General features: G+C 34.8%; 1 protein-coding gene across 5 annotated transcripts in view; it reads right to left on the reverse strand.

Annotated features, from left to right (window-relative positions):
- The window catches only part of BIRC6 (baculoviral IAP repeat containing 6), a 169,334-nt gene that overhangs the window by 94,915 nt on the left and 48,630 nt on the right, over positions 1-25,789 (reverse strand). For 2 of the 5 annotated variants that reach the window (XM_085219528.1, XM_085219525.1), the window contains exons 23-44: positions 25,510-25,656; positions 24,851-25,038; positions 23,877-24,194; positions 23,372-23,471; positions 22,668-22,882; positions 22,272-22,480; positions 21,628-21,974; positions 20,406-20,625; positions 19,351-19,484; positions 16,688-16,825; positions 15,797-15,939; positions 15,074-15,205; positions 12,985-13,200; positions 9,964-10,147; positions 9,405-9,560; positions 8,929-9,062; positions 7,781-7,934; positions 6,927-7,043; positions 6,028-6,179; positions 4,708-4,834; positions 3,832-3,942; positions 175-308 (exon numbers count right to left, since the gene is read on the reverse strand). In XM_085219528.1, coding sequence (XP_085075654.1) covers positions 175-308; positions 3,832-3,942; positions 4,708-4,834; positions 6,028-6,179; positions 6,927-7,043; positions 7,781-7,934; positions 8,929-9,062; positions 9,405-9,560; positions 9,964-10,147; positions 12,985-13,200; positions 15,074-15,205; positions 15,797-15,939; positions 16,688-16,825; positions 19,351-19,484; positions 20,406-20,625; positions 21,628-21,974; positions 22,272-22,480; positions 22,668-22,882; positions 23,372-23,471; positions 23,877-24,194; positions 24,851-25,038; positions 25,510-25,656 — 3,776 coding nt within the window. The remainder of the gene's footprint in view (positions 1-174; positions 309-3,831; positions 3,943-4,707; positions 4,835-6,027; positions 6,180-6,926; positions 7,044-7,780; positions 7,935-8,928; positions 9,063-9,404; positions 9,561-9,963; positions 10,148-12,984; positions 13,201-15,073; positions 15,206-15,796; positions 15,940-16,687; positions 16,826-19,350; positions 19,485-20,405; positions 20,626-21,627; positions 21,975-22,271; positions 22,481-22,667; positions 22,883-23,371; positions 23,472-23,876; positions 24,195-24,850; positions 25,039-25,509; positions 25,657-25,789) is intronic. The other 3 variants (XM_085219529.1, XM_085219526.1, XM_085219527.1) reach the window with 3 other exon arrangements.

Here is a 25,789-nt window from a genome sequence, read left to right on the forward strand (position 1 = left end):
GAAATCACATCCTCCTGGAGCAACTTGTCTACATAAATGTAAAAAGAAAAGTTTACTATTCATAGCAGATAAGCTAAGGATATAATACAATACAATACAGACAACACACATTTCTGTCATGTTTATTTAAATGTTATTATGAAGGATTGTTCTGTTATTTTAATTGCTACTTACCTGTGGACTGTGTTGATTTGTTCCATGAGGATTTGTGCCAGAAAGAAATTTCACTAATACATGAATGAGGTTTGGATCTGACACCAACAGTTGGGCTGTACTTTCCTGAGCTCCAATGGCACTGCTTGGACCAGCTTAAAAATAAATGCATTAAATTAAACCTCTCATCTTAAATATGTAATGTAAATACAACATTTATACTGTATACCTATTACTTTTACTTCATTATGCATAAATATTCAGAAGTAGAATTAAGTACCAGAAGTTGCTTATTCAGGACTACAATTTTGAGTAATGAGTTTTCCATCAAGTACAGCTACAATCCTCCCAAATATTCCACCAGTATCTCAACTTGCTAAGGTAAAGTTCACAAATGTAGAGTTTTAGTTTTGTAGAAACAATATCTACAAAGATTTTGACTCTTTTTTTTCTCTTTGCTAGTCTCCTCTGAAGTAAGGCTTATGCACATCTCTTAGTTTGCCAGAGACCACGTGTTCTATTATCATGCATGAAAGGAAGATATTTTTTGAAGATATTATATGGCACATTCACCAACTTCACATCACTGATTAACACTGCAAGGAGCTTAACAGATAAGGGCTTTGAGGTCAAGAAGTTAAAATAAAATACATCCTTTAGTGATCACACAAGTAAGCTTTATTAAACATGTAGTTTTACCCATTCAGTTGTGGTATATAAAATCAGCACAAAACATAGCTTGAGAAGCACAGCTTATACCTATCCAAATGAAGTTCAAGTTACAACATGCTAAAGCTATGATCTCCCTCAGACTGTCTCATAAAGAGAAAGAAAGTGAAAGACTGAATCAAGACGAAATAGTGCTCAGGTGCAAGAGTTTGACTGACATCTCTTTGTACCTCAAGATAAGATTCCCAATTAGGGAGGATGCTAAAAGAATCAAATTCTAAACTACTTACTGGTCATTCTGTTTGCATCAGTCCTCATCATTCAAAAAAATTCCTTAAATTGAACAATAAGAAACCAAACAGGAAGGAAACATCTCAGTCAAAATGACATTTAAATCCTGACTACTTCCACGTCAGCTGAAAAGCTTCCAGAGCAATGAAATAAAAATAGCATTGGAAATAGACTTGCTATAAGAAGAAACTCCTATGGGAAGATGGATGAAATGAAAAACAAAGATAATTGATACTAAGTTTTCCCCTTACCAAATGCCATTTTATTTTCTAACAATAAATAGATTTATTCCTTTGGATGATTGCAGAAAACTAATGCTGAAAGCATTTCTTGTGTAGCTACACAAATAATTTTGCATTGATTTACCAATATTAGATTTAGAACAAGTAGGCTTGGCTATAGTTGATGGAAGATGGAAGGGCAATAGCTAGAATTGAATGAAAGCAATAGAGCATCCCAAGGCATTCCAGTTCCATTCTATTATAGACATTAAGGCTGTTGCAGTTTACATTTGACAGTGCAAAAATTAAAAAGCTAGGCCTTGTTTGGATGAAGGACAAGCCTGTAAAACAAGCTAAGTGCACACTTCCACTGATTGCCTGAAAGGAAAACCAAATTTTTCAGAACAGAGAAGTCTTCCACTGCAGGATGGGCCTTGCAAATACCAGCCTTGGTGAACTAATCAAATTTATTTTCCCCACCTGAAACTGCACCTGTGAATACTTACTGAAGCAAAATACACAAAACATTCATTTCATCCCTGAGAAAACTAGGTATATAGGTTGTCGGTGGGTATTTTCTTGGTTAGTTATTTTTTGGGGGTGAAATTTCTAAGTCTGCCATAATTGAAGTAAAAAATGAAAATGAATACCCAGATGACAAAAGGTATTAATTTAATAAGGACACACTCCTTGTACGTACACTTGGACCTGTTTCCTCTAATATTTTGCTGATCCAGTGTGTAACTGCAAAACTGAAACTTCAGTTTTTCCAGAAGTACCCCAAATTATTTTAAACTAAGTGCATAAAATGTTCTATAATATTTATATGAAGAAGGAACGTTTGTGTTTTCCTGGATTGTTAAATGGCACCTTTAGAGAATAACCTACGAAGTCTACAATCAGTGTGACAAGCAACACTTCTATTCTGTGGGGTTTTGTTTTGTTTTAAATGCTAGAACTTCCCCAGGATTCACAGCCCCAAATCATCTTCTCTTGAGAAACAGCAGCCAAGTCCACAGGCTAACACTCAGCTCCACTACTTCTAAGTTTAGATGGCTCTGTAGTTTTTTCTGCTTTACCATGACTGGGTTGACAGCAAAACTGAATAACTATACTTTCATTACCTCCTGTGTAATTTTATATTTTCTATTAAAAAGCTGGAAATATCACTGCAACATAAAGCCCCACTTTATTTGTACATTGCATTAAAAGTCTGACATGATCTAACTCAGACCTGAGGATGCATCAACATTATCCACTCTGTTAGGTAGTGTTTATGCTCAGAACGCTTCTTTCTCCAATGCTATCTCTGGTGACAACATAAAAGATGTGCAAAAGGACACGTGAGTGGAGCATGAATAACTCTTGTTAAAGAAACAGATCAGTAAACGTATTACGAAAATGATATGACAGACAACAGCTGCTTACATTAGAGCAACTGAAACTCTGAAATTTTTCTTAGGCAGGCATCACTCCCACCTAACAGGAGTTTCAAAAGTTTTTCACGATATAGTTAAATAATACCAAGGAAAAAGTGAAAATCTGAAGGAAAAAAAATGTGTTCCAAAGGCAAGGATTTCAAATAGCTTATATAGGGAAAAAAAGAGTTTCAAGGGCAGATTACAGAAAACAGTTCAGAACAGTTGTGTCACCACAAAATAACAATTATTTCAGGAAAGTACGATCCTCTGTTGCTCTGGATTTCTTTCTTCTGTTATTATTGCCTTTAGTTGTACGGTTGGTGTCAAAACAAGATTTAAAAAGTTCTGATATGGCCTAAATATGTACATTTTCAGAGATTTCAGTCTCCAATTTCACAAACTACTTCGTATCTTCTTTGGGCTTAAGGACAAGAGGACAAAAGCAGTCCCCATGACAGCTGCCCTATTACTATCATAGCTGCTTAGAAGCTAAATTTCTTCATTGAAAATTGCATCCTTTAATGTCTCTACTTGACTTGTGGCTCCTTCACAAGGGGAGATTACCATTACCTTGTTATGGAGCCATACAGAGAATGCATGATAATCTCACATACATAGGAAAATGAAATGAAGTGGATGGATTTTTTTTTTTTTTTTTTTTGGAATAAATTTAGCTTCTAGGGGCTTATCTTCAGAGAGCTTAACATAAGCAGTGACTGGAGTCTGCATATTTATGAAAATATTCCAACTGCATCAGAAAAAACATGAATTCCTCTTATACTGCCTTAATCCTCACTCTCTGCTACCTCTTCCCATAATACAAAGCTACCACTCAAGGATCTTTAGCTACTCCTCAGATTTGCTTTTCAGAAGATGCTGCTAAGTTGTTTTTTTTTTTTTTTTTTTAAATAACACTGATTTCAAGGTACAAGCACTCAACAGAGCTCACTCTCCATAGCCTCTTCGTTGGAAAATAAAAGTACTTCTACGATAAAGGGAATATTTTGGTAACATTTAAGATCTAAATCAACACTTGTACACTGTAAAAAATGGTGACAAAACACTCCACAACTTACCATTAAGCTGCATATTTGTCATGAGAGTTAGGCTATGAAGCACAAGGCACCATGTTCGGAGTAAGGTGTTAGGATACCATGCCAGAACTGACAGGAAACTAGTTACTGAAGCTGTCAAGAAAAACACATTTTCCCAAGTATTAATCTTCAGAATGTTACAAGAAGTTTCTCATTTTGAATGTAAGTTGCTATATTATTTGTTTATTGTTTGTTGTGTTTTCTTTGCTTTGACATCTACTGTTCTAGGCAACTAGGAAAAGATGCCATCACAAACGCGCCACAGGAATTGGCCCACAGAACTTCCTATAGTTTCAACCCATGTCTACTCAGAAAAAAAAAAAAGATGCAAAGAAACATTTTATTTAAAACAGTCTCCATGAAACAAGTTCATTATACTTCATAACTTTACAAAAAGAAATAATTAGACACATCTTTCTCCTAGATCAGCAGACTAATGCCAAAAAGTAGTAGGGCTTCCCCATGCCTATCCTCTATGCCTTGGACAGTAATAATAAACAAATCACAGAATGGTGTACCAGGAAAAGAAATTTATCAAAGAAGTGCATAAAGATCACAGTTCATTTTGGACTGAAGAAGTATATTTTAAAGAGCCCTTTTGGCAGTAACGATGTATTAAGAACCACACATTTTATAATATAATTTAGGTCAAGATTACAGAAATTCAAGGAACAATTCATTATTAATTACTATTAGCTACATGTTTTTCATGTCAAGTAGATAGTGAGACCAAGAGCTCTCTAGCAACACAGAAATCATTCATTCCGTCATTGATCTTAGTAAGAACAAATAAATATTGAGTACATAAGAAAACCTTTCACACCTGAAAGTTAATATTTCCTACTTAATATATTTTACCTTGATTCAAGGAAATTACAGGTATTCGATTAGCATTATAAAGGAAAATATCAGCGCCACTGTCTTTACTTCCAGAGGAGCTAGAATTCAGGCTTAATGTGAGCCATAACTGTAAAAGGGATTCAAGCTGCAAAAAGAAAACAAAACTTCATCAAATTCCTGTGCCTTTCCAGAGCAGCAAAGCATAAGGAGTTTTCATTTTAAGTCATATCTACATCTTCAATTGTCCCTGTTTCACTGATAATGTACACACACACTTACTCTCCCCTCCTTCCTTTACTGGCATTTTAGGATGTTGATAAATAAAATATTCAAATAAAGTTTATCATAACTAGCAAATGTTTTTTTATGTTTTTTTGGTTTTTTTTTCCGTAATGGACTCCCTCAAAATACAGTTAAGTTTCTCTTAAGATGTTTCTTCAAACTGTTGGAAAAGTAGCTGTACATATTGCTCAGAAATCAGAATATCATCATCTTTATACTGAAACACTGGTTTGCATGTAAACTTTCGGAATTTCAAAATTTAGCCAAGAGATATTTAACAGACAACTGAAAAAATTCAGAAAGAATTCACAGAAGCCTAAGTAATGGAATTTTAACTAATGGAATTTTAACTAATGGAATTTTAACTAATGGAATTTTAACTAATGGAAAATCTCCTTTACTATTAGGGAGACACAAACGCTTATTCTGAATGACTCCCTGAAACTAAATAGTTGACATTCTGAGGAAGCATCAAGGTGCTTTACCTAACAAACTCTATTTTGAATAGAATATTTGAATGGTCAGCTATCCAATTAAAATAAAAAGATAGGCAGATACCTAAGCTCTTAAATAAAAAAGGAATGTATTGTGTGTTATGTATTAAGAAAAGCATTTTTAAACTAATGATTTTTCAGCAAGCATACATCTCATTTTAACATTTTGGATCACAGGATTGTTCCAACCCTCTTCTATGTGAAGAGTCAACTAAGACACAGATTTGGATGCTCAGAGGGTTGTCCAGCTGGGCCTTGAAAACCTCCACAGATGGCAAAAGCACATTTATTATAACAATAGTAACTGGGTAACAAACTTGTTTTAAATACAAAAAATAGATACCTATCTACTTTCCTACTCTAACAAGAAATTCTCTATTTGCTAAAAGCTTTCAGCAGCTAATCTATTACATTATTGGTACTGGTGTCCATGACAACTTTTGTGCACGAAGTATATAACCTAACAGGTTAGCTGCCTCTTAAACAATACAAATACAGGAAGAAAACTTTCAGACTTAGAGAGAAATATTATCAAAACATTTCAATGTTCCCAATTCTATACCTGAACATGGTGGACTTGTAGCATCGAAAAGAGTTTGTTGAAGCATGCGCTCAGCATAGGTATAGATGACAACTGTACAATCAGCTGGGCGTTTTGGTTAGCATGCAATCCCCTTAGCAATGAATCATCTGTTCCAGTAGGAGACTGGGTTACTATATGAAACAAAACAAAGAATTATCCCCAACTCAGTGGATTATTTTGGAAAAATTGGTAAAAGCAATTACATACTTTTTTCTTCTTATTTTACATTTAAGGGAAACATCCTTATGTTATAATTTACAAGATCACTTCACTGTGGTGCTCATCTTTGTTGGACTATTAACTATGCTACTGTGAAAGGCGTACTGGAAGGTAACAAATCATCTTCACAAAAACTATTTGGAAAGTGAGCCAAATCCACACCCTTGTTAAAGATGCATTTTAGGAATATCCTGATAAAACCAGATCAGCAACATGGGTGTTTTGACAACATAAGCTTATTGTACAGTCAAATTCAAAATACTATTAAGTATTTTTACTTTTATCACTGAATAGGTGAAACAACTACAAAGCAGCTTTCAAACAGCTTACATTTCACAGCGAATGTAATAATAAAGCCTCACAAAAATAGGAAGAAATATTTAGATGCTTATAGATGAGAAAACAAAACTAATTCTTCCATTGTATTATTATGTACTGTAAATGGAATCCTACCTATTTGAGCAACTTAAAAATATGTTATAAATCCATATATATACACAATTTTAAAATCTGAAAAAAGGAAATCTCAGAAGCACAGCCTAACAATGTCACTAAAGGAAAATTCAACTTCTTCTAAGCTGCTAGGCACTGCAGAAAAAATTAGTATAATGTTCAAGTGGTCATTATATGAAGAGAATAATATGACAATACATAATTACATGTAGGAGATGTGTTTGTCAGTGCTTGTAGAATGGAATCAGCCTCCAGAGTGGACATCATTTTCAGCATCAATTCAGCCTGCTGTTCAAGTCCAACTTCTAGACGTGCATCTAATGCTACACAAGGCAACAGAATCAAATAGAATTATATCAAAGACAACTATAGTCAGCTACTATAATAATCTGTGCAAGCAATTCAGATATACAGTCCACACTAAACTTGAAACAAATCTCAGTATATCTGATGTAAAAGTGAATATTCCTATATGATGCCAGGAAAATGAAGAAACTTACACTCCGAACTGAACACAAAATCCTCATGGATGCAAAATATATAATTAATAGAAAGAGAAATTTCTCATGAAATGCACATACTTCTTTTTACAGTCAGCTTAATATCACATACAACAAAATCTGCATGTTTAAGCCCGTAGTAAAAGTAATTGCTCAAACAGGAACCAAAAGAATTATGGCAGGGAAGAGACTTATAAAATCACTCCTGCTTAGAAGTAGTACTCCAAAATGAGCAAGTATGCCACCTCATTCCTCTCTGGAATAGGAACAACTATGCAAAATATTATCCAGTTAAGAAAGGGCTTCCAACATTTCTGTCTAGAAAATAGGAATAACTTAAAACTGACCATAAAGATGTCTGAAAATTTCAGAAAATACGACTTTGTGCTATATTAGATAAAAACTTCACAAAACATTTTCTCAGTAGTCACAGAAAAAGTTTGGTATGTAGAAAATTTATTTCCATTTAAAACAGGCAGATATTTCTAACACTAACTTGATATACTGAAAAGTAGCATACAGTATCACCAAACAGATAACCTCAAGAGTTCATTGCTTACCTTGAGAAACTGACACACTCACAGTCTGTGATCCATTTTTCTCTGTAGCTACTGGTGGTTTTGCAACTGGAATTCCAACGCCTCCAATGTAAGGATTGTAATTGTAGGTACCATAATCAGCACCCCAGTAATCATACCACGTGCTGCTTATAGGCTTAAGAAGCAAATGAAAAAGGAAAAAAATAACAGCAACTCTTTCAAATGTCCAAGAAAAAGATAAAATTTGTAATGACTAACAACAAACATGAAAATTACAAGAAATTAAAACCAGACGATAGCTTTAAAAAATTCTGTCACAATTTTGTGTTGCTATACAAACTACTGTTTCTTTAGTGATTGCAAAAATCCAGCAATTTAATTGTCTCTAAGACCAAAGAAACCAGTTTAAAATTTTATCATCAGATTTTACTTATACACTCACATTACATTGCAAACTTGGTAGTGGAGTTATAATACTGGTATTTTGAGAAGTTATTAATCAAGATACAATATTATTAATATGACAGACTATTACAGAACCCTTGTGATCTTGGTGAGGCTCAGGCTATTTGAACTGGGTTCTGCAAAAGAAAAAGTTTAATAATCTCTACTCAAAAGTCATAATTAAAGGCACTAAGAAAGCACATGGATGACAAGAAAAAGAGAAAACAGTAATAAAAGACTGCAAGAAGTGAAATTGTGTAAGACGATACCTTTAATGGAAGATCTATCAATTAGCAATCCTACATAAACAGAAAAAGCAGAACAAATCTGAAGGAATGAGGAAGAGTCTTTCTTGCTAGTTTTTTTTTTTTTGACAACCGGAAGATATCTGTGATATCTTATATATATATAAGATATATAGAGATCAGGAAGACATCTGTGGATGAAGTGGACTGGAGGATAATGCCGTCTACAATTACAAGATGAAGGAGGGAGACAAAAAAACTAAGCAATGAGTAGAAGATTTTGGTTAAGGGAAATCTGGAGAAAAAAAATCTCTACATGATAGGTAATCAGGTGAAGAATGTGAGAAAAATACAGAAAAAAAATAGGAAAACACAGTGCTGTCTGAATAAGTGGTGCAAAAAATGATTCAGTTTAATTCAAATGAGGCCCAAAGCTTAAGTCAACACTGAAAAGTACAGGGAATCTCAGATGCATCATACCTTGAAAACTTTTGCTGCAAGAGGATCTTTTTCCAAATCAATATCCAAAGGATCAATATCAACCTCCATCAGGTCTTGCAGCAATTCAAGGTCAATGTCTTTATCTTTTTCCAAAGATGACAGGGGTGGAGCACCTTCGAATGTTTACAACTGCTTTAATATTACCAAGTACAGTTTATGAAACAAGGATATATCATACACTTCACAGGTAATGCCAAGGCTTTTAATACACACAGCTCTTAGTGGAAACATACATAAAATGTGCTTTGTTGAAATAATGAGAAAAATAATCATTTTTTATTAATTAGACATCATACAAAGATCAAGAATTACACACATTTTTCCTTTATTTTCAGAAACTAATTATTCTATCATTAAAAAAAATCTTTACAGACATTTTGACAGATTAATCACAGCAAAGGTTGTTTATTACTTCTCAGCAGGCAATATACAATTAAGATCAGAGAGTGATTTACCTGTGATGTCGTGTGTCAAAGGCTCATCTATTGTTTCCACTAATTGAACTGTGGATGGCTGAAGAGAGTCATCAGAATCCCCAGCTGAAGCACCAGCATCTTCTCCCAAAGCACCTTCTTCCATAGCTTCAGCTGCTATAGGTGCCAGCAGTTCTCCTATACGTGGCATCAAGCAGACAACTTCATTTCAAACTTCATTCCAGTTACAATTTAACTCTCAGTTTCTAAGCCATATGGTTTTTTTCCACCTAACTCTAAATTCTTAAAATGCTCACTTTTTCTAAAGGGAAGAGTTCCGAATTTTTTTCAAAAATTGGGATCATACATATACACTTCACTTTTCAGTGCAGAAGGAATCCTTACTCAGGATATAATTAACTAATATGAAATATTTTAATGCACTTATTGCAATCTAATCTCAATTTGCTTGTGAAGTATATGAGTTGTTTTTTTTTTTCCAACAGTCGGCAGATTCTAAAATGACAACAATTCAAAAAGCCTCAAGAAAACAAGTTTTTAGCATAAGCTACAGCCTGAAGACTATGAACTTAAAACAAACCTGCTAGAATATCTTGCAGCATACAAGTCAGAGAATACTGAGCCCATGCTCCTCCCCAAGAGATGTCTCCTCTATTAAAGTCAGTTCCAACAAGAAGGAGCAGCAATCTTTCCAACTGAGTTTCATTTACAATCTCACATAAATGAATTGTTGGTCTTGTAGCATTTGCAATTCTAGCAAGAACCTAAAAAAAGATAGAAAAATATAATTGCAATGAATCTCCCCCACTCCTCCCTCTCAAAAGAATTAAGTTATCAAAATTAAGACTAAATTTTTTACTATTCTTATACCTAAATACTGACTACTCAAGCATCAGCTTTTGTAAAAATGATGTGGAAACACAATTCAACCATGAAATTTACCTGTCCACTTCATTACTAGAGATTTTCACTCTCTATCAGTGAAAGTGCCTATCATTTCTGGTTCAGAGGAAAACACTGTGGTCCTCATTCTCCCTCAGTTTAGTTCAAGAACATAAAAAAAAAAAAAAAAAAGTCTTAGGAAATTGTGATCAGAAATGTTTTTATAGCAATGTAAAGCTACAAAAGTATCTCCAAATACCTTAAAAATGCCTTGCTCAGCCCTCAAAGGCTGAGTAATTTTGGAAAATGAAAAACCGAATGGGAGTACTACTTCCATTCTTCAATCATGTTTAAGATTATCCATATTAAGGTTATGGATCAACTATAAATATTCATATCTTCATGACAACAGTTTTGAAGAGCACAACTATATAGCACAATAAAATAGTCTTTAGAAAGCAAAATCCTATACACACCTTTGGAGAGTCCACAGTAATTTATTCAAAAAGACAAAAAGTCCAAATTTATTGGATGGAATATATCCAAAAAAGAAGTATGCACCAAATGTAAATCAAGCAGCAACTGCCTTGTCATAGAGTCCAAATTTAATACTGTGCTGGTATTAAATTCAGAATGTTGTAATCAACAAGGCAAAATTACCCAGTGGTCTGAAATAACTACAGATTAAGAGAAGTTTTCACTTTTAAGTAGCATTTATCTAATTACAGACACAAGTTCCAAGAAAAAAAAGTTACAAGTTCTTGGTAAAGGTGATGGTCAAAGATACAGCAGTTTGTAAACTGAATAGAGTTATCAGAAATACTATGGGAAATGGTTTTAAACTAAAATACGGTACATTTAGATCAGATTGAAGATAGAAATTCTTCACTATGAGATGGTGAGGCACCAGAACAGGAAGATGCCCCATCCCTGGAACTGTTCAAGACCAAGGTGGATGGGGTCCTGGGCAACACGATCTAGTCGGTGGTATCCTTGCACGCGACAGGAGGGATTGGAACGTTAAGCTCTCTTCCAACCCAAATTACTGTATGATTCCATGAAACAATACTCAACAATGATGACAGAGCTGAGTGCAGTATCTACTCCATTCAGTGTAGTTCCTTTTCTGGAAGCAACGCTTTACATTCACAGCTGCAGAACTAGAGAATTCCAAAGACTAGTACTTGGAGTGCTAAGGAGTGAACGGTTACTAGAATGTCAAACACAGTTCCTACTCTAGGAAAAGGGAAACTTCAATTCCACTCACAAAACAAAGCAACCAGAGCAATGATTATGCCGATATTAGATTTTTTTTTTTTTTTGAGGTTTCTTTAGCCTTTTCAGCAGCAAATTTACCCTCCAAAAGTCAGTCTTACTTTTCATTCCCATTTGATCTCAGTTTTTCAGATTATGCAACATCTAAAATCCTACATATGCGCTATTACTAGCATGTGGATCTTGACTTTTTTCCTTTAATTTTCTGGTTTACATTTCAAAAATACATTTGCCAAACTCAAATCAGCTTTCTGAAACCCCAAATCCAAAATCTTACTAGAAATACAGACAACAGTGATGCAACTGTAAGAAGAGCAATATGAATCAACACTGTTCCCGCCTCCTGTCCCGATAGAAGGATGGCTACTTCTTTCAAGAAGCATGCACAAGAAATCTAGCTTTCAGAATAAGTTTCAATTCTCCGAATCCTTGAAGGTAATTTTCTGTGCCAACAAGATGAAATCTATAAACGAACATAGAAAGACCTCTGGTCTGGAGAGATACTCCATCATAGCTACTATTAATAATCCAGTAAGTGAAAAAAGAATTTTTGCTAGTTTCACAGTTCTGATAAATTGCATTTGTTTTCTGGGAAGTTAAAAAAACCAAAAACAAACAAACAAACAACAAAAAAAAAAACAAAAAAACAAACAAACAAAAAAAAACCCAAGCACTTTCAACTAGCAAGATGTGACAACTCATGTCAACTCAAATCTCAGATTATACAGGTCCAAAAAATACTTGGGAATTATCAAGAAACAATTAGAAAATATACGTAATGCATAATAAATCTCTCTTAAAGATCCCCTTCACAGTAAAACTAAAATTAATATGCTTAATAGTCATTACAAGAAATATTTTAATGGATCCTTCAGAAATTACACATTTCTACAGCTGAACTCATAAGTTGTAAGCACATTCTTTCAGACACCTTTATGCAAAATGGTTAAAAAGAACAGTCTGCAAACTATATAGAAAAAACTCCAACAGCTATCAATGAAGCAAACTGCTATAGTGACTCAGAATCGTGTATTCAGGCTAATGGAAAAGACCTTTAACTATTTAATAAAGTGATAGCAAAATAGTCAATTTCTTCCTGCTTATTCATTTTTAATACCATGAAGATATGTAATAGCTTTAATTTCCATGAACATTAGATTTCAGTTAATAAAAAAATAGGTATTTTTACTACATTAAATGTTAGAACTCCGCACGTGTACTTACACAGCAAGATTTTTTGAAGTTACTCTTTCTAGGTGATTTTGAAGCCATCATATTGTCAGTTTCACAAAAGGTGGCAGATCAAAAAAACCTACCTCACTACAAATTACCAGAAATTTTAATGTTACAGTAAAATTTCAACATTAATCAATCAGAAAGAAATAACAGAAAATTAATCTAACATGGTATCCATTGCAACTATAGAATTTCATATGCTATTTACCTTACAAACAAACAGAAGTAAATCTGCATGACAAGTAAAGTCCATAGACAAAAGGAAGAGTGCCAGCTTCTGTACTACAGAAATACAACGTTCATGTGCCAGTGTAAAGGGAAGTGGCTCAATTTCTGGAGTTTCCTTTGTAGTTGATACTTCTGTATCCAAAGTAGAACGAGGCCATTCTGCAGTTCGACGCAAACGTATTAAATCCTTGAAGTGCTATAGAAATCAAATTTGAAACAACAGTTATGTATTTTAAGACTAAGCTCTGGATCTCTTCCAAGCAAAAATCTTAGGCAGCAATAACAGTGGAGTCTAGGAATATATGGGAATCTGGAATGGAATTAAGGCTTTATTGGCAGAAATTTATTTTGGCAGCGTATTGATTATTACTCAGTCACCTGAGACAAGTTATTCAGTTCCGCACAAGTGCCATTTAAGTCTTAATATTTGCCATAAAACATATCAAGGGTATGTATTTCATAAGCTTCTTTCTTGTTTCCAACACCTGCATATAAAACTATTGTTAGCATGAAGTGAATTGGAGACAGAAATATTGAAATTTACCCTTAAAATAAAACTGCTTACTTTCAGTTCATCACATTAGAAGAATCCTCAACGACATCCAACATTCTTAATACTTACAGATTATGAAGCATCCATTAAACACTATTAACTAAATTAATCCAATACTCGATCAGGGCTTTAAACGACAAACTTTTTTATATAGGTGCTACCAATTCAGTGGAGGAAATGTGCTTTTAACAATCCTACCATTCACCAAAGGCACTCATTTAGCAGTTCAGATGATTGTATCAACTACAAAAGGAGTCTAAAATTAGGTAAAGCAAAAGCCTCTTAAAATCTCAAATTTTCTAGATACTGAAACAGACCAAAGAACTAATTACTAAAACAAAAGGTTTCAGTTTTCTCCAAAATGCAATAAATATTTTAGGTTACACACAGCTTGTCATAACTGGAAGTGATTAGTAAGTGAAGTAGTAAAAACCACATGAAATGCAGCTATCCAATGTACAATAATACTATAACAAGATGTTAAGATATTTCAATATAAATTTTTTAGTTCAACATGCGTTTTTGGATGCAACATGGCTGCTATAAAGTGAAACTTAAATAGCTACACAGCATATTTCAGCCAGCGAATCATTAAAAGATGTCTCAAGGGGGCCACTGCTGGAGCAGACCTGTTGTAACAGTCCTCCCAACATAACGTGTTGGAATAAAGCAGAGGATAGTGCAGGAAAGAACAGCTCATGACAAGCAGAGTTGGTGAAAACATACGGCTTTATTTTTTAGGCTAGTGTTTAAATTAATAGGTTGCTTTTTTTGTAGTTACTGGAAATTGTTTTAAGATTTTTCTTCAGAATGCCTCTAAATTCCAATATTCCATTAATCTTGTTTCACAATCCTACTCTCAGTCATACATGCACATTAATAATTTACATCAGTACAACTGGAACTAAACAGGAATAATATAAAGAGATGCTTAATTTTGGTAGCTAGTAACGCAGGCTTTGTTTTTTTCATGTGTACTTTCAAGAAAAGTCCACAATGCCAACTTGAGAGATCTCTAAGTTTTAGCATCTTATCTCATAATCAAGTTAATTCCTTTACAATCACATTCACCTTCAGTATCTAGGGCTTAGTGCAATATGCCATAATTTACACTATACTTTTAGGAAGTTATATTTCTTATTCTGGGGAGCTGCTCAGATGCATGATTATTTTCTTCTTACTCAACCAGGACCGCATTCAGAAGAGTACTATATGTAACAAGCAGGCATATAAAATATTATTTCAAATTTCTATCGGTCTGCGTTACCCACCGTTCAATGATATGACTAGCATTCCCAAAGCTACGGGATTACCAGTCAAAATGTGGAAGGGTAAACCAATTTTCCCAGTATAATAAATTTTCAGATGGCTGCTGTACTCAGCATCAAAGAATCCTTGATAGCAGGCACGATGAAAAACATTAAAGTTTGTTTAACATTGGACAAACACTATTTTGCAGGAACATCTCTTTTCATGCATAGAACAAGAAGTCAATTACAATTTCAGAGCATCATACCTTGGAAGTAGCCTGCTTTAGTTTTGCCTGTTCTACTAAAAGTTTGTATGATGATCCTTTGTTGCTTTGTATTTTCTCTTTTTCCATCTGTTCCACCAAAGCCTTCTGCTTTGCTTTTAATAAGTTAAGTTGCTAAAAGAAAATGTTAATAGGAAAAAAATGAAAATTTAAGCAATAAGATGTTAAAAGGATCCATATTTTCATATGGTATCAAGCTTCAGTTCAACCTGTAACCTGAGCTTTTTAAATACAGTTGTATTAACAGCTTTAACTTAGACACCTTCAGGGACCATCAGTCTCCACACAGACAAAGTTTAAGAAAACAACAACAAAAAAACAGTATTTTTTAAACTCAAGACATCCATGCTCAGAGTAATAAAAATCACATGGTTGTATTTAGAAATGAAAATTTCATATCTGAAGAACTATGTACTGTTATTTAACAGCTTAGGAGCTTGCTCCCTGATGTACTCAGATTTACATAGAAAGTAAATTTTACTTATTACCCTATGTGGGCAGAAGAGCTCAACAGTACATTCCAACATTTGTTCTTCCAACATATGCCATGCCCCATACTTTGAGACAAACATCAAAGAAAACAGGCAGCCTGCAGCTACAGAATTAGACTACACGAAAGCAAAGCTGAATGAATCCCAAGGCCAAAGCTGTTTGCTCAAGAAATGAAATATATTATACAGTATCTTCTGTGAAAATAGCCACTACCGTGTCAGAAGTCACCTGTTTATGATGAACAAGCTGTTTTCTGATCTTTCGGGAATACAGTCTATCTAGGCTACTGTTGCCTTTAGTAGATCTGTTCAAACTCTGGGTATGAAGGCTATTATTTATAAAACTCCATTGGTTTCCTAATGGAAACAGAGAAAAAAAAACAAGTAGATATTAGTCATATTAAGCTTCATTTAACTCCAAAGAAAAACATCTATACGTCAAGTGACAGCAACTTGAAATATTAAAAAATGAGCAAAATACAATTCTCTTTGTGAAAGGCTGATGGTAATATTTCTGCACAATTTTCAAGTGCTCGTTCTTATTATTTTTAAAACATAAGGAGGTAAGAATGATTGTTCTAATTAAATAGAAATAACTGAAGAGCCATGGTAAAAAAAAAGAAAAAAAGAAAAAAAGAAAAAAAAAGAAAAAGCTTCCCATCTTTCATTTTCAGAAAAACTGTTCAAAGAAAACAGCTATTCCACTTAAAAATAACGTAGTGCTAAAAAATGAATTTAAATGTACCGAATACATATACTACAACAAATAACAAAACAGGCATGAAGCCATACTACTGTATTTTTTCACAATGCTAACATTTTGTCTCAATATGGTAGACTCTCAATTGACCAGTCTAGAAATTACAGAATAATATACAGACATTTTACAAAATAAAATCAAGGTTACAAGGTTACATACAAAAAAAAAAAAAAAAAAAGGAAGCAAAGCAGCAGCAGACAACAGTACAAATAAAATGATCAACAATTCATTTAAAAATCTCATTTTCCAAATGAATCAAAGATGTATTTTAAGTATATGAACAGCTCCAAAAACAAATACCCGCAGAAACAAGCTTTGTTATGTAATTAAATTAGTATTGCACACCTGTCAAAAAACGTTCCCTCTCTTTTCCATTCAGAGGTTTCTTGGCTGTGGCTGCTTCATCTTCAACAGTAGCTACATAATCCAGTAGTCTGGATACCAGCATTACAACCCAACTGATCATGGGAATATCTAACACTCCTTAAAAAGAAAGATTTGAGTGCCTTAATAGCTTGGAAACTATAACAAAATAATAATAATTAAAAAATCATAATAGGAACTATATGGCACACATTTCACTAGTTTACAAGGATGTCTTTTTTTCTTTTTTTTCTTTTTTTCCCTCCCAGTGAAGCAATAATTGAGGCAATAATCTAAGCACTTATAAACATAAGAAGAAATCAAATATTTGGTGTAGAAGTCAGGCAAAAAAGCAAACGTCCTATTTCTCTTAAGCTGATAAAGTCAGAAGTGAAAAGCTTCATCTCCATGGTTTCGGTAGAAATTAAGCGGGATTTAAAAAAAAAAAAGTCTAAAATTTTAGACTGAAGTTTCCTAAATACCAAACTCAGAGTGACAGCTGCTTGCATTAAAGCACATAAGTCAGATGTCCAATTCCAAAGTGTGAAATTCCTCCATCACCAAGGGCTATTACAAGGCCATTATAACTGTGCACTCACACAGCTTCATTTTCACTCCTTTAAAATATATTTTCACATAGCCGTTCAAACTATGATCGGAAAAGCCAAGACTGAATTCAGACTAGATGAACCATGCTGGTGGCACTGATGGCTTGATATCACCTATTTCAGTCTCACTCTAAATGCAATACAGGCAGAAATAAAATATATCTTACAAACCATGAAAGAAAATCTCTGTATAAGTAAATAAATCTAAATGAACAGTTCTAAAATGAACTCCTAAGTACACAATAAAAATCAGAAACCTTGCAATTAATGACCACTGAATCACTGTCATTATGCAAATTGCACTCTTTTATATAATATAAATAGCACAAACTTAGCAATACTAGAGGTTACATCCACATTTTCATATCTGTGCACAGTGTTGAGCTGTATTTAGCCACGCTACACTTTTCAAGCACTGATCCTGAATTAAGCTGTAGTCAAACTGAAATCATTGTTCATTTCATCTCAAACAAGAACAGTAAGTCTTAAAAACACCACGCCCAAAATCACATCTCGTTGCTGGTAGCCAAAGCAATCAGGTGGAGGCCCTGACTATTCATCCTAGTCTCCTCTTCCATGCTGGCTGAAAGCAACCCAATTCAAGTAGGCAGAGGAACAGGAGTCCTCTCCATCACCTCTGCAGTAACTGTAGACTAAACTGCAAGGATAGAAATGAGTAGCATTGGTGATTGTTTTGATTTGCAAAATAAAAAGAAAGGAACCTGCTGGAGAGTGAAGTATATAATTTTTCATATTTGTTTGTACAAACATATTTCTTTATCTTCTGTCTCTAAAAAAATCAGAATTTTCAGCTTTTCTCTCTCCTTCCAAGCATCTTTCGTTTATTCATTTTCCTCCTCTGCCTGAAATTTCACAAATCCACAATGCTCACATCTTGCTTTCATTTTCTGTTGTTTTCTGACTCTTCCCTACTAAGTTTCTACCCCTTTCACTCTTAGTTATGCGTGATAGTTCTCAAATAGCAATTTCTTCTGCCATACCTGAGGCTTCCATCACACATAATAGTGCCCTAGTACTTACCTGTACTGTCCAGGAGGAAGTAAGCTGGAAGACCAGCAAATAAAGCTCTGAAGTATCAGTTACTTCTGCTTCCTAAAGTCCTCCGTGAGGACAACTAGTAAGGCAAGAGCTATGAAAGGAATTGGCAGCTGTGGGGAGAGTGCAAACAGAGGTAGAGGAGATGTAAGGTTGGGTTTCCCTCAGACTAGTTAGAGACTACAGAAGGATATGGCCAAGATAGAGAAAGTACATGGCAGACCAAGAAGCAGCAATAAATAGGACAGCCTGACACCAGCTTGAGCTTGTTTATGACAGGAGACAAGGAAAAAGAGTCTCAGCTATTATTTACTAACTTTACAAGGTTAAGAATGTTAAGTAGCAAATCATCTGCAATGCTCTGCTACATGTACATAATCTATGAAGTAGCCTAGACTTTGGCTTCTTTAAAATCAAGCATTTTCTTCAGGCTTAGAGTAGTAAAGAAAATACTCAAAAATCAAATTTAGAGAATAAAATTTCAGTAATTTTTAGGGTCAAGAAAATATAAAATCCTTGTGGTTACAGAACAAAACAAAAACCCGACATGTAGCTTCCAGAAACTAAAAGAACACATCTAGCGAAGTTGTCTTCATGGCCATGTTGTGGCCACTTCTAATGCTTGAAACTTAAAAAGGATCTTATGAGCAAAACCACACACCTCTTTCCAAAAGGCTAAAATCCAAAGTAATTCACTGGAGTAATTAGAGCTATGTATACCTTGGGTATTCCTTCCACTTTTAGCTAAAATTTTAAAGGGCTTCTTAGCTGAAAATAGATTTTGTTCATGTTTACTGGGGAAAAACACCTTTTAGCACCTAAAGAACAAGAATTTTTAGCACATTTTAAAAGACATTTGTGTTTCAGAAATATAACAGACAAAAGCAACTTCTTTTAATACACCAAAAACTATGAGCTAATCTTTCAATTTTCTAGCATATATTGAATATGAAAATATAGTTTCCCAAATTAGAGGGCTACCTTCAGTTCTTCTGTGCACAGGTAAATGAGGTTGCAGTGGTGACAAAAGGTTATCCAGGAGATTAAGTAAACTTTCTAAAACACCACTGTTGCTAAGCGATCTTTGTCCAATGCAAGAAAGTAACATGAAGACCCTAAAAATAAAATTAAATATTTAAGACTTTATTTCCTTTTCAAATTCTGTAATATTATGAAACACCCCTTCTAGATCTCTAGTCCCCTAGGCTTTCAACTGAGATACCAGCAGATTGCTAGAGAAACCAACACTGGCCCAGAAAGTGGACTAGATTTCAAGGTCTGCTGTCAAAAAGGATAATGCAGTATTTTAGTTTACACATTTTCTCTTTCACCCTCAAGAGGTCAGCAGTTACAAGCACAGCATCCCACTCCAAACATCTTCTGAAAGAAGACTTTATCTGTTTCTTATCCCATATGATATACTGAGTGGTAGGAATAGATAATCAAATCTATGTATTATTATACCCTTGTATTAATCCATTTATAACACGTATGATAATCCAAATGACTAAAGAAGGCAGAAAGCCATAGAACAGCAAATAAGTTAAATTAAAATAACATGAGAACCAACACATTTAACATCTGTTACTCAGCTCTACACTTGATTGCTCTTATTTCAGAGAAGACTGCTGCGTTAAATGCAAACTGCTTTTCAGTCTCATTCATAAAGCCAAATGCATTAGAAGAGCAGCCCTGTGATGAAGGTGTATTAAAGCCTGATAAGGCAGAAGGCAATTTATAACACTGGAAATCAATCCAGATATGTGAAGAACACTGTCAGAAATATCTTCCTAATCACTTTTAAGTAAGGAAAAACAGCAGCTTATTGTGGTATAAGTACGAAACATATGCAAAAAAAACTCTACAGACCGACATTCATCATTTGCTGTGCTTTTAGAACTATTTTTTGTACCAGTGGAACAGACAGATATGCATTATTTGGTCACATCTCTGTCAAGGGATATGTTTAGTTATGAACTGTAGAATTACTTAGATGTGATCCACAGATCATTTATTAATACAGACTTAGACCTTACCTGTCTTGTGGGAATATGAGAAGTTGCTCTGAATTGTATAATTCCTGCAGTACATTTGAGAGAAACTGACCCCACCACCTTTCTCCTCCACACAGCTGAACAAGCAGAAGACCAGTATGCAGTCGGATTTTTGGAGTCCCACTGATACACAGGTGTTTAAACAATTCTTCACAAGCTTGAGCGTGAAAAGTACTTTGTAGAACCACAGGAACAGAATGTCCTTTTAAGAAAAGAGAATAAGCAACTGTGTTTAAGGGCAGCATATGATACTATTACAACCAGGACGGTTTGATGACGGGAAGAAAAAGTTCCTAAGAAGTTTCTAAAATAATGATGAGGAGACTAATTGATGTGGGAAACAGAAAGAGAGGGGAGTATCTAGGGAAATAGTAATTTGCAGGAAAACCCTAGCGACCAGGCCATTTGGAAAACATCAAATCATGAAGCAAAATCTAACTCTCATTATGATTAAGAACAAACCAGCACAGAGAACTGCAAGACAGATAGGCCTGTCTATTTAGAAAACAAAGTTCCACACTTACTAGTGGCTTTTTATTGTTGTTGGGTGTGTTTGGGATTTTCATTTGTTTTTGTTTTGATTCTCCAATAACTCTTTCAGTGTTAAGCTTAGGAAATAAAAATCCTCACTAGGTACTAAAAATCAGTTACTATGTATAAGATACTGCTTTTAAGTTTTTATTCTCTCCCCCCCCCTCCTCCCCCCCCCTCCCCCGAAATAATCTTTGCTTTCTCACTCCACTTCTAACTGTTTAATCCAGCTCCACGATCCTTTATTAAGCTGATAAAAACAACATCAGTTTTCAGCCTGGGAAGTCTTCTTAACTTCTTAATTAGTTACTTAAACTAATTGAACTAGCCCCCAGGAGGCTCAGAGGGGTATCTGAATGAAGGAAAATGCAACCAGGATTAGGGAAAAGGGGGAAGGACCTTGATATATCCCCTTACATCCTTTTTGGAAGCAGGAAATGGTTAGGTCAGCTTGGTGCAATTGGTCAAGTTGTATGCTGTATATTTCTCAATATTAAACCCATAGTAAAACTATCAGAATATACTTTCAAGCAGGGGGGCTGAAAGTAGATGATCATTGTGGTCCTCCTCAACCCGGGCCATTCTACGATTCTATGGTTCCTTGAATATACAGATCAAGAAAAAGAAAAAGTTGCGAACTGTTTCCACAAACATGACAAAACCAAGTACTAACCATTGGAAGAATGAAGCAAACTAAGCAAAGTATCCAGCAAATATCTAATGATAGTGCGCAACTGTTCTGTTGATGACATCTGAATCAACTCTTTTGGATCCGATTGTTCCTTCAGTGTTTTCCTGCTTGCACCTAAAGCTACTTTGAGCCTCTGAACAGCATGGTGAGCCAAATTGAGTTGAAGCTGTAGTTGAATGCAGTCCTGGTAAGCAGAAAATACTCTGCTATCTTCTTCTACTGCCTTGTCTGGCTTTCGTAAGAAATACTGGGCGTTGTTAGCACTATTGAGTGGTGGTAGGTCAATGCTCTGCAGAAGGATTTCTAGCCGATGACAGGCCAAATTGTACCTAGAAGGAAACATTCCAGCACAATTCAATAGACGTTAATAAGGAGCAATACATCTGACAATCACCTTGCCAAAAGGTGACTTCCAGCCCATTCTGAATGCATTGTTACAACAGATATTAAAAAAATAGATATAGTACACTCTGTTAATAGTATAGACATACTTGCTGTAACAACTCTAAAGCAAAGGTAGAGTTTTCTTTTATCTGAAGAATATCACAGGAAGAAAAAGACAACAGTAGGATTATTCCATTGTTTGAAGTTAAAATAACTAGTAAATGAGCATATTTTCTTCTAACCTGCATTGTATGTCCTCTTGCAACGCAACCATCATTGCTAAATGTTGGTCAATTTCTGGCTGATTTGCAGCTTCACCTTCTCCTCTGAGGGGATCATGCATTAATTTCAGCTCATTTTCAAAAGGCAAGATATATGTATGGCCATAATAAAATCCTAATGGAATTTTTGCTCTGGCATTTGTACTACCATATCGACCAATAACAGTGATCTGAAAGAGAACGCAACAGTACTGTAGTACAATTGTATCAAAACAGGCAAAATAAATCCGCAGTCAAGAATTCATAAAACAGCATATAGCCAACTAAAGTTAGATCTGAAGAAGACTTAAGGGAAATTCATATACTAATGATGGTCAAGAGTTTAAAAGAGATGGTGTGCAGTACATCCCCTCTTACCTTCATAAATCTGCAAACTGGTGGTGGCAACAAGTCATGTAAAATCAGTGAGTGTGTGCTAATATCAGTAGCCACTACCAATCGCCTTCCATCTACTTCTTCTCCTAAGGTCCAGATGTCAATTGACAAAGAAGCCAAATCTCCACAAGTGGGTATCAATACATCTGTCAGCAATATAGGCCTTCCAAAATCTAAGGTCACAAATCTTCTTGCTCCTATGGGAAAAGCACAGGATTGCCTAGATAGAATACCAGTGCACGCTAATCAGTGAAGAGATGTTACTCCTCAAACAACAAATCTTGTTTCTATACTGTTCAAAAAGGTGTATATTTGAGGTTCAACATAATGGCACAGACTCAAAATCTCTCAGCCTAGCTTGTACTCATTAAAAGAAAACTGGGGGTTCTACTTAATATATGCTTAATATATGCTAATATATGCATTACTTCATAAGTGATGCTCTGTATGAAGACCCAACATACATTATTCCCTCAGTGCATCTCCCAAAGATTTTTCAACTTGGTTTTCAACTTCACTGAATGTTGGGGCTTAAACTTCCAGAAAAAACGGAAACGCAAATTCAAATTTCTTTCTTTTAGAAAGACAAATAAGACTGCAGCTAAGTAACTGATTGAAGATCTTAGAAAATATTTAACTGTTAGAAAACATCTGTTAGAACATCATTATTAAAATTTTGGTTTTACCTGAGTGCATTCGCTCTATAATAATTGATTGATGAGGTGGAGGTTGAAGAAAATGTGAAGCATGAGATAATGCAAGAGCAAGACCAGATCCAAGTGGATTCTGAAGAAGGGGAAAACAAAATTATAACTAAATCATTAGTGCATTGCATTTGTAATAATCTACACTTTATGAGAAACTCTAAGAAAACCTCTTACAATTTAAAGACGTCCAAATACCTGCACTCCATTTATATTTGAGCATGCAGCAGCAAAATGTATTAACAACAAGGTTCTAACTATTAATAACTCATTATACTGATAAACTAGCTCCAAATTAAAGAAATAATTTGAGGTATGTAACTGTAATTTGCGTTCATAAAGTCTTTTTTTTCATACAGTCTAAACTCAGTGATAGTTTTCACATCTCATTCAAATAAACAGGTACCTACTAGCACTCAAGTACAAATTAGACCCTGATATGACTAACATCATTTCATTTCTGCAGAAAGAAAACAAAAATAATTACCGTTCTAGATTTGCTTGCATTTTTGTTATGTGCAGCAAGGTTAACTGTTGGGGGATCAATGACTGAACCAGGGAAAAGCTGAGCAAGCTCTGCACTGATAACAGCAGAAACTGCCTCATTAGGTGGAGTCAAAGGAGGAGTCATGAACAGAGGAGTTGTTTTTGGTGTGGGTGGAATTACATCTGAAGGATGAATGAAGAAGCCTGGGGCTGCTACTGGATTAGAAGGCACAGAGTTGTGAACGGGACCAACTGCTGATGCTGCTGCTGCTGCTGCTGCTGCTGTTGTCTGATGTAGTTTTGCTTCCAGCTTAGCTTTCTGTGGGGAAAATTAAAATAACATATGTAGCAGATTACTGCTTGTGAACACAGGCGCAGTACTGAACAACAAGCTCAGCTTTCATTATAAGCTAGATTTAAGAAATTCACAAATTCCACATTAGCATGAGAGTTATCTACTATAAGATGAAAAATGAAACTGTACTCCGTTAGACTTCCCTTGCTGAGGAACACGAGCAAATGAGTAATTAATTTGAGTAATTAACCTAGAACTGAACAACAGAGTAGAGTCAACACAGTGTCAACACAAACTGCATTCTGATAATGACTTCATCGCTGGTACTTCCCCACGTGTGCAACAATGCTTTTCATTTCAGTGGGCTTTCTTAATTTCACAGATTGATTTTCCTAGGTATTAAGATTTAGTATTGATAATAAATTCCCCACTCTCAAAATATATAAGAAACAAGTCTGAAGACCAAAACAACAGGAAGAAAATCAGTATTTTGCTTAAGGAGAGGGAATCCTCAGTCCAGGGCTGTTCCTTCCTCAAATGCACTATGGAAAAAAAGAAGGAAAAAGGAGAAAAAAAAAAAAAAAAAAAAAAAAAAAGGAGAAGTGACTAGCTCTGCAATTACTTTACTCAGCTTCTGAAGTTTAGAGACAGCATTAAAAAATAGCCAAATAGCCTCCAACCTGTTGCTGAAGCTTCAAAAGCTGCTGCTGTTTCTCTTGCAGCACCTGGAGCTGTTGCTCGGCTGAGGCCATTGCATGAGAAAGAGACTGCAAAGCTACCTGGGCTGCTGAACTCAGTGCTGTCGAGGCTTCCCCAACCGTTCCAGATGAGAGACCACCAACTGCTGGGGTAACCCCAAAGGTACTCACTGGCATGGAACAAACAAAAAACAAGCAAACAAAAACAAAATCATGTATGTAGAACAGAAATGATAATAAACATTTTGAACTCCTTAATAATTATTAACAGCAATGTAAAAACAAAGTAAGTTTTTTTTTATTGACTTCTTAAAAAATAACACGATGTTGAATTGCAACGTATATGGTTTATAGACTGTGCACAGTGTACATGCAACATTTACATTATAGAAGATCCTCCTAAAGCCTTCAAATGCTTTTGCCACATTAAGCACACATGCAAATTTTTACATTACACTCACATACAGGAAAATTTAGTATCTAGTTTGCTAAACTCTATGAATAAACTGATGTAGTCATTTAAAAAAAAACATTTAAAAACCACAGACAATCAATTTGTCAAACAGCTGCCCACTAAGTCCAATTAAAGATCTCATACTGTAGAATTATGCTAAGTAGAAAAAATGAAAAATTGTATATACCAGTAAACGTACTTGCATCGTCCCTTTCTATTCTAGTTCCATCACTTGTTGAAACACACGTAAAGTGCAGAGGTTCAACTTCCAAAAGCCCAGTAAGAGAGGTAAAACTTCCTTCAGCAGCTGCACAGCTGCTTATTTTCCCATTTCCTGAAAGAGAAGTATTTGCTCCATCATCTAATAATCTCTTGACAACAACACTGCAAGTTCCAAAGCGTTGAAAGGAACATCTGAATTTAATGATTTTACTATTTCATAGCTTCATGTATGGAACAAGCACAAC

Source organism: Meleagris gallopavo, chromosome 2, assembly GCF_905368555.1.
Source record: "Meleagris gallopavo chromosome 2, MGAL_WU_HG_1.1, whole genome shotgun sequence".
NCBI classification, from domain to species: domain Eukaryota; kingdom Metazoa; phylum Chordata; class Aves; order Galliformes; family Phasianidae; genus Meleagris; species Meleagris gallopavo.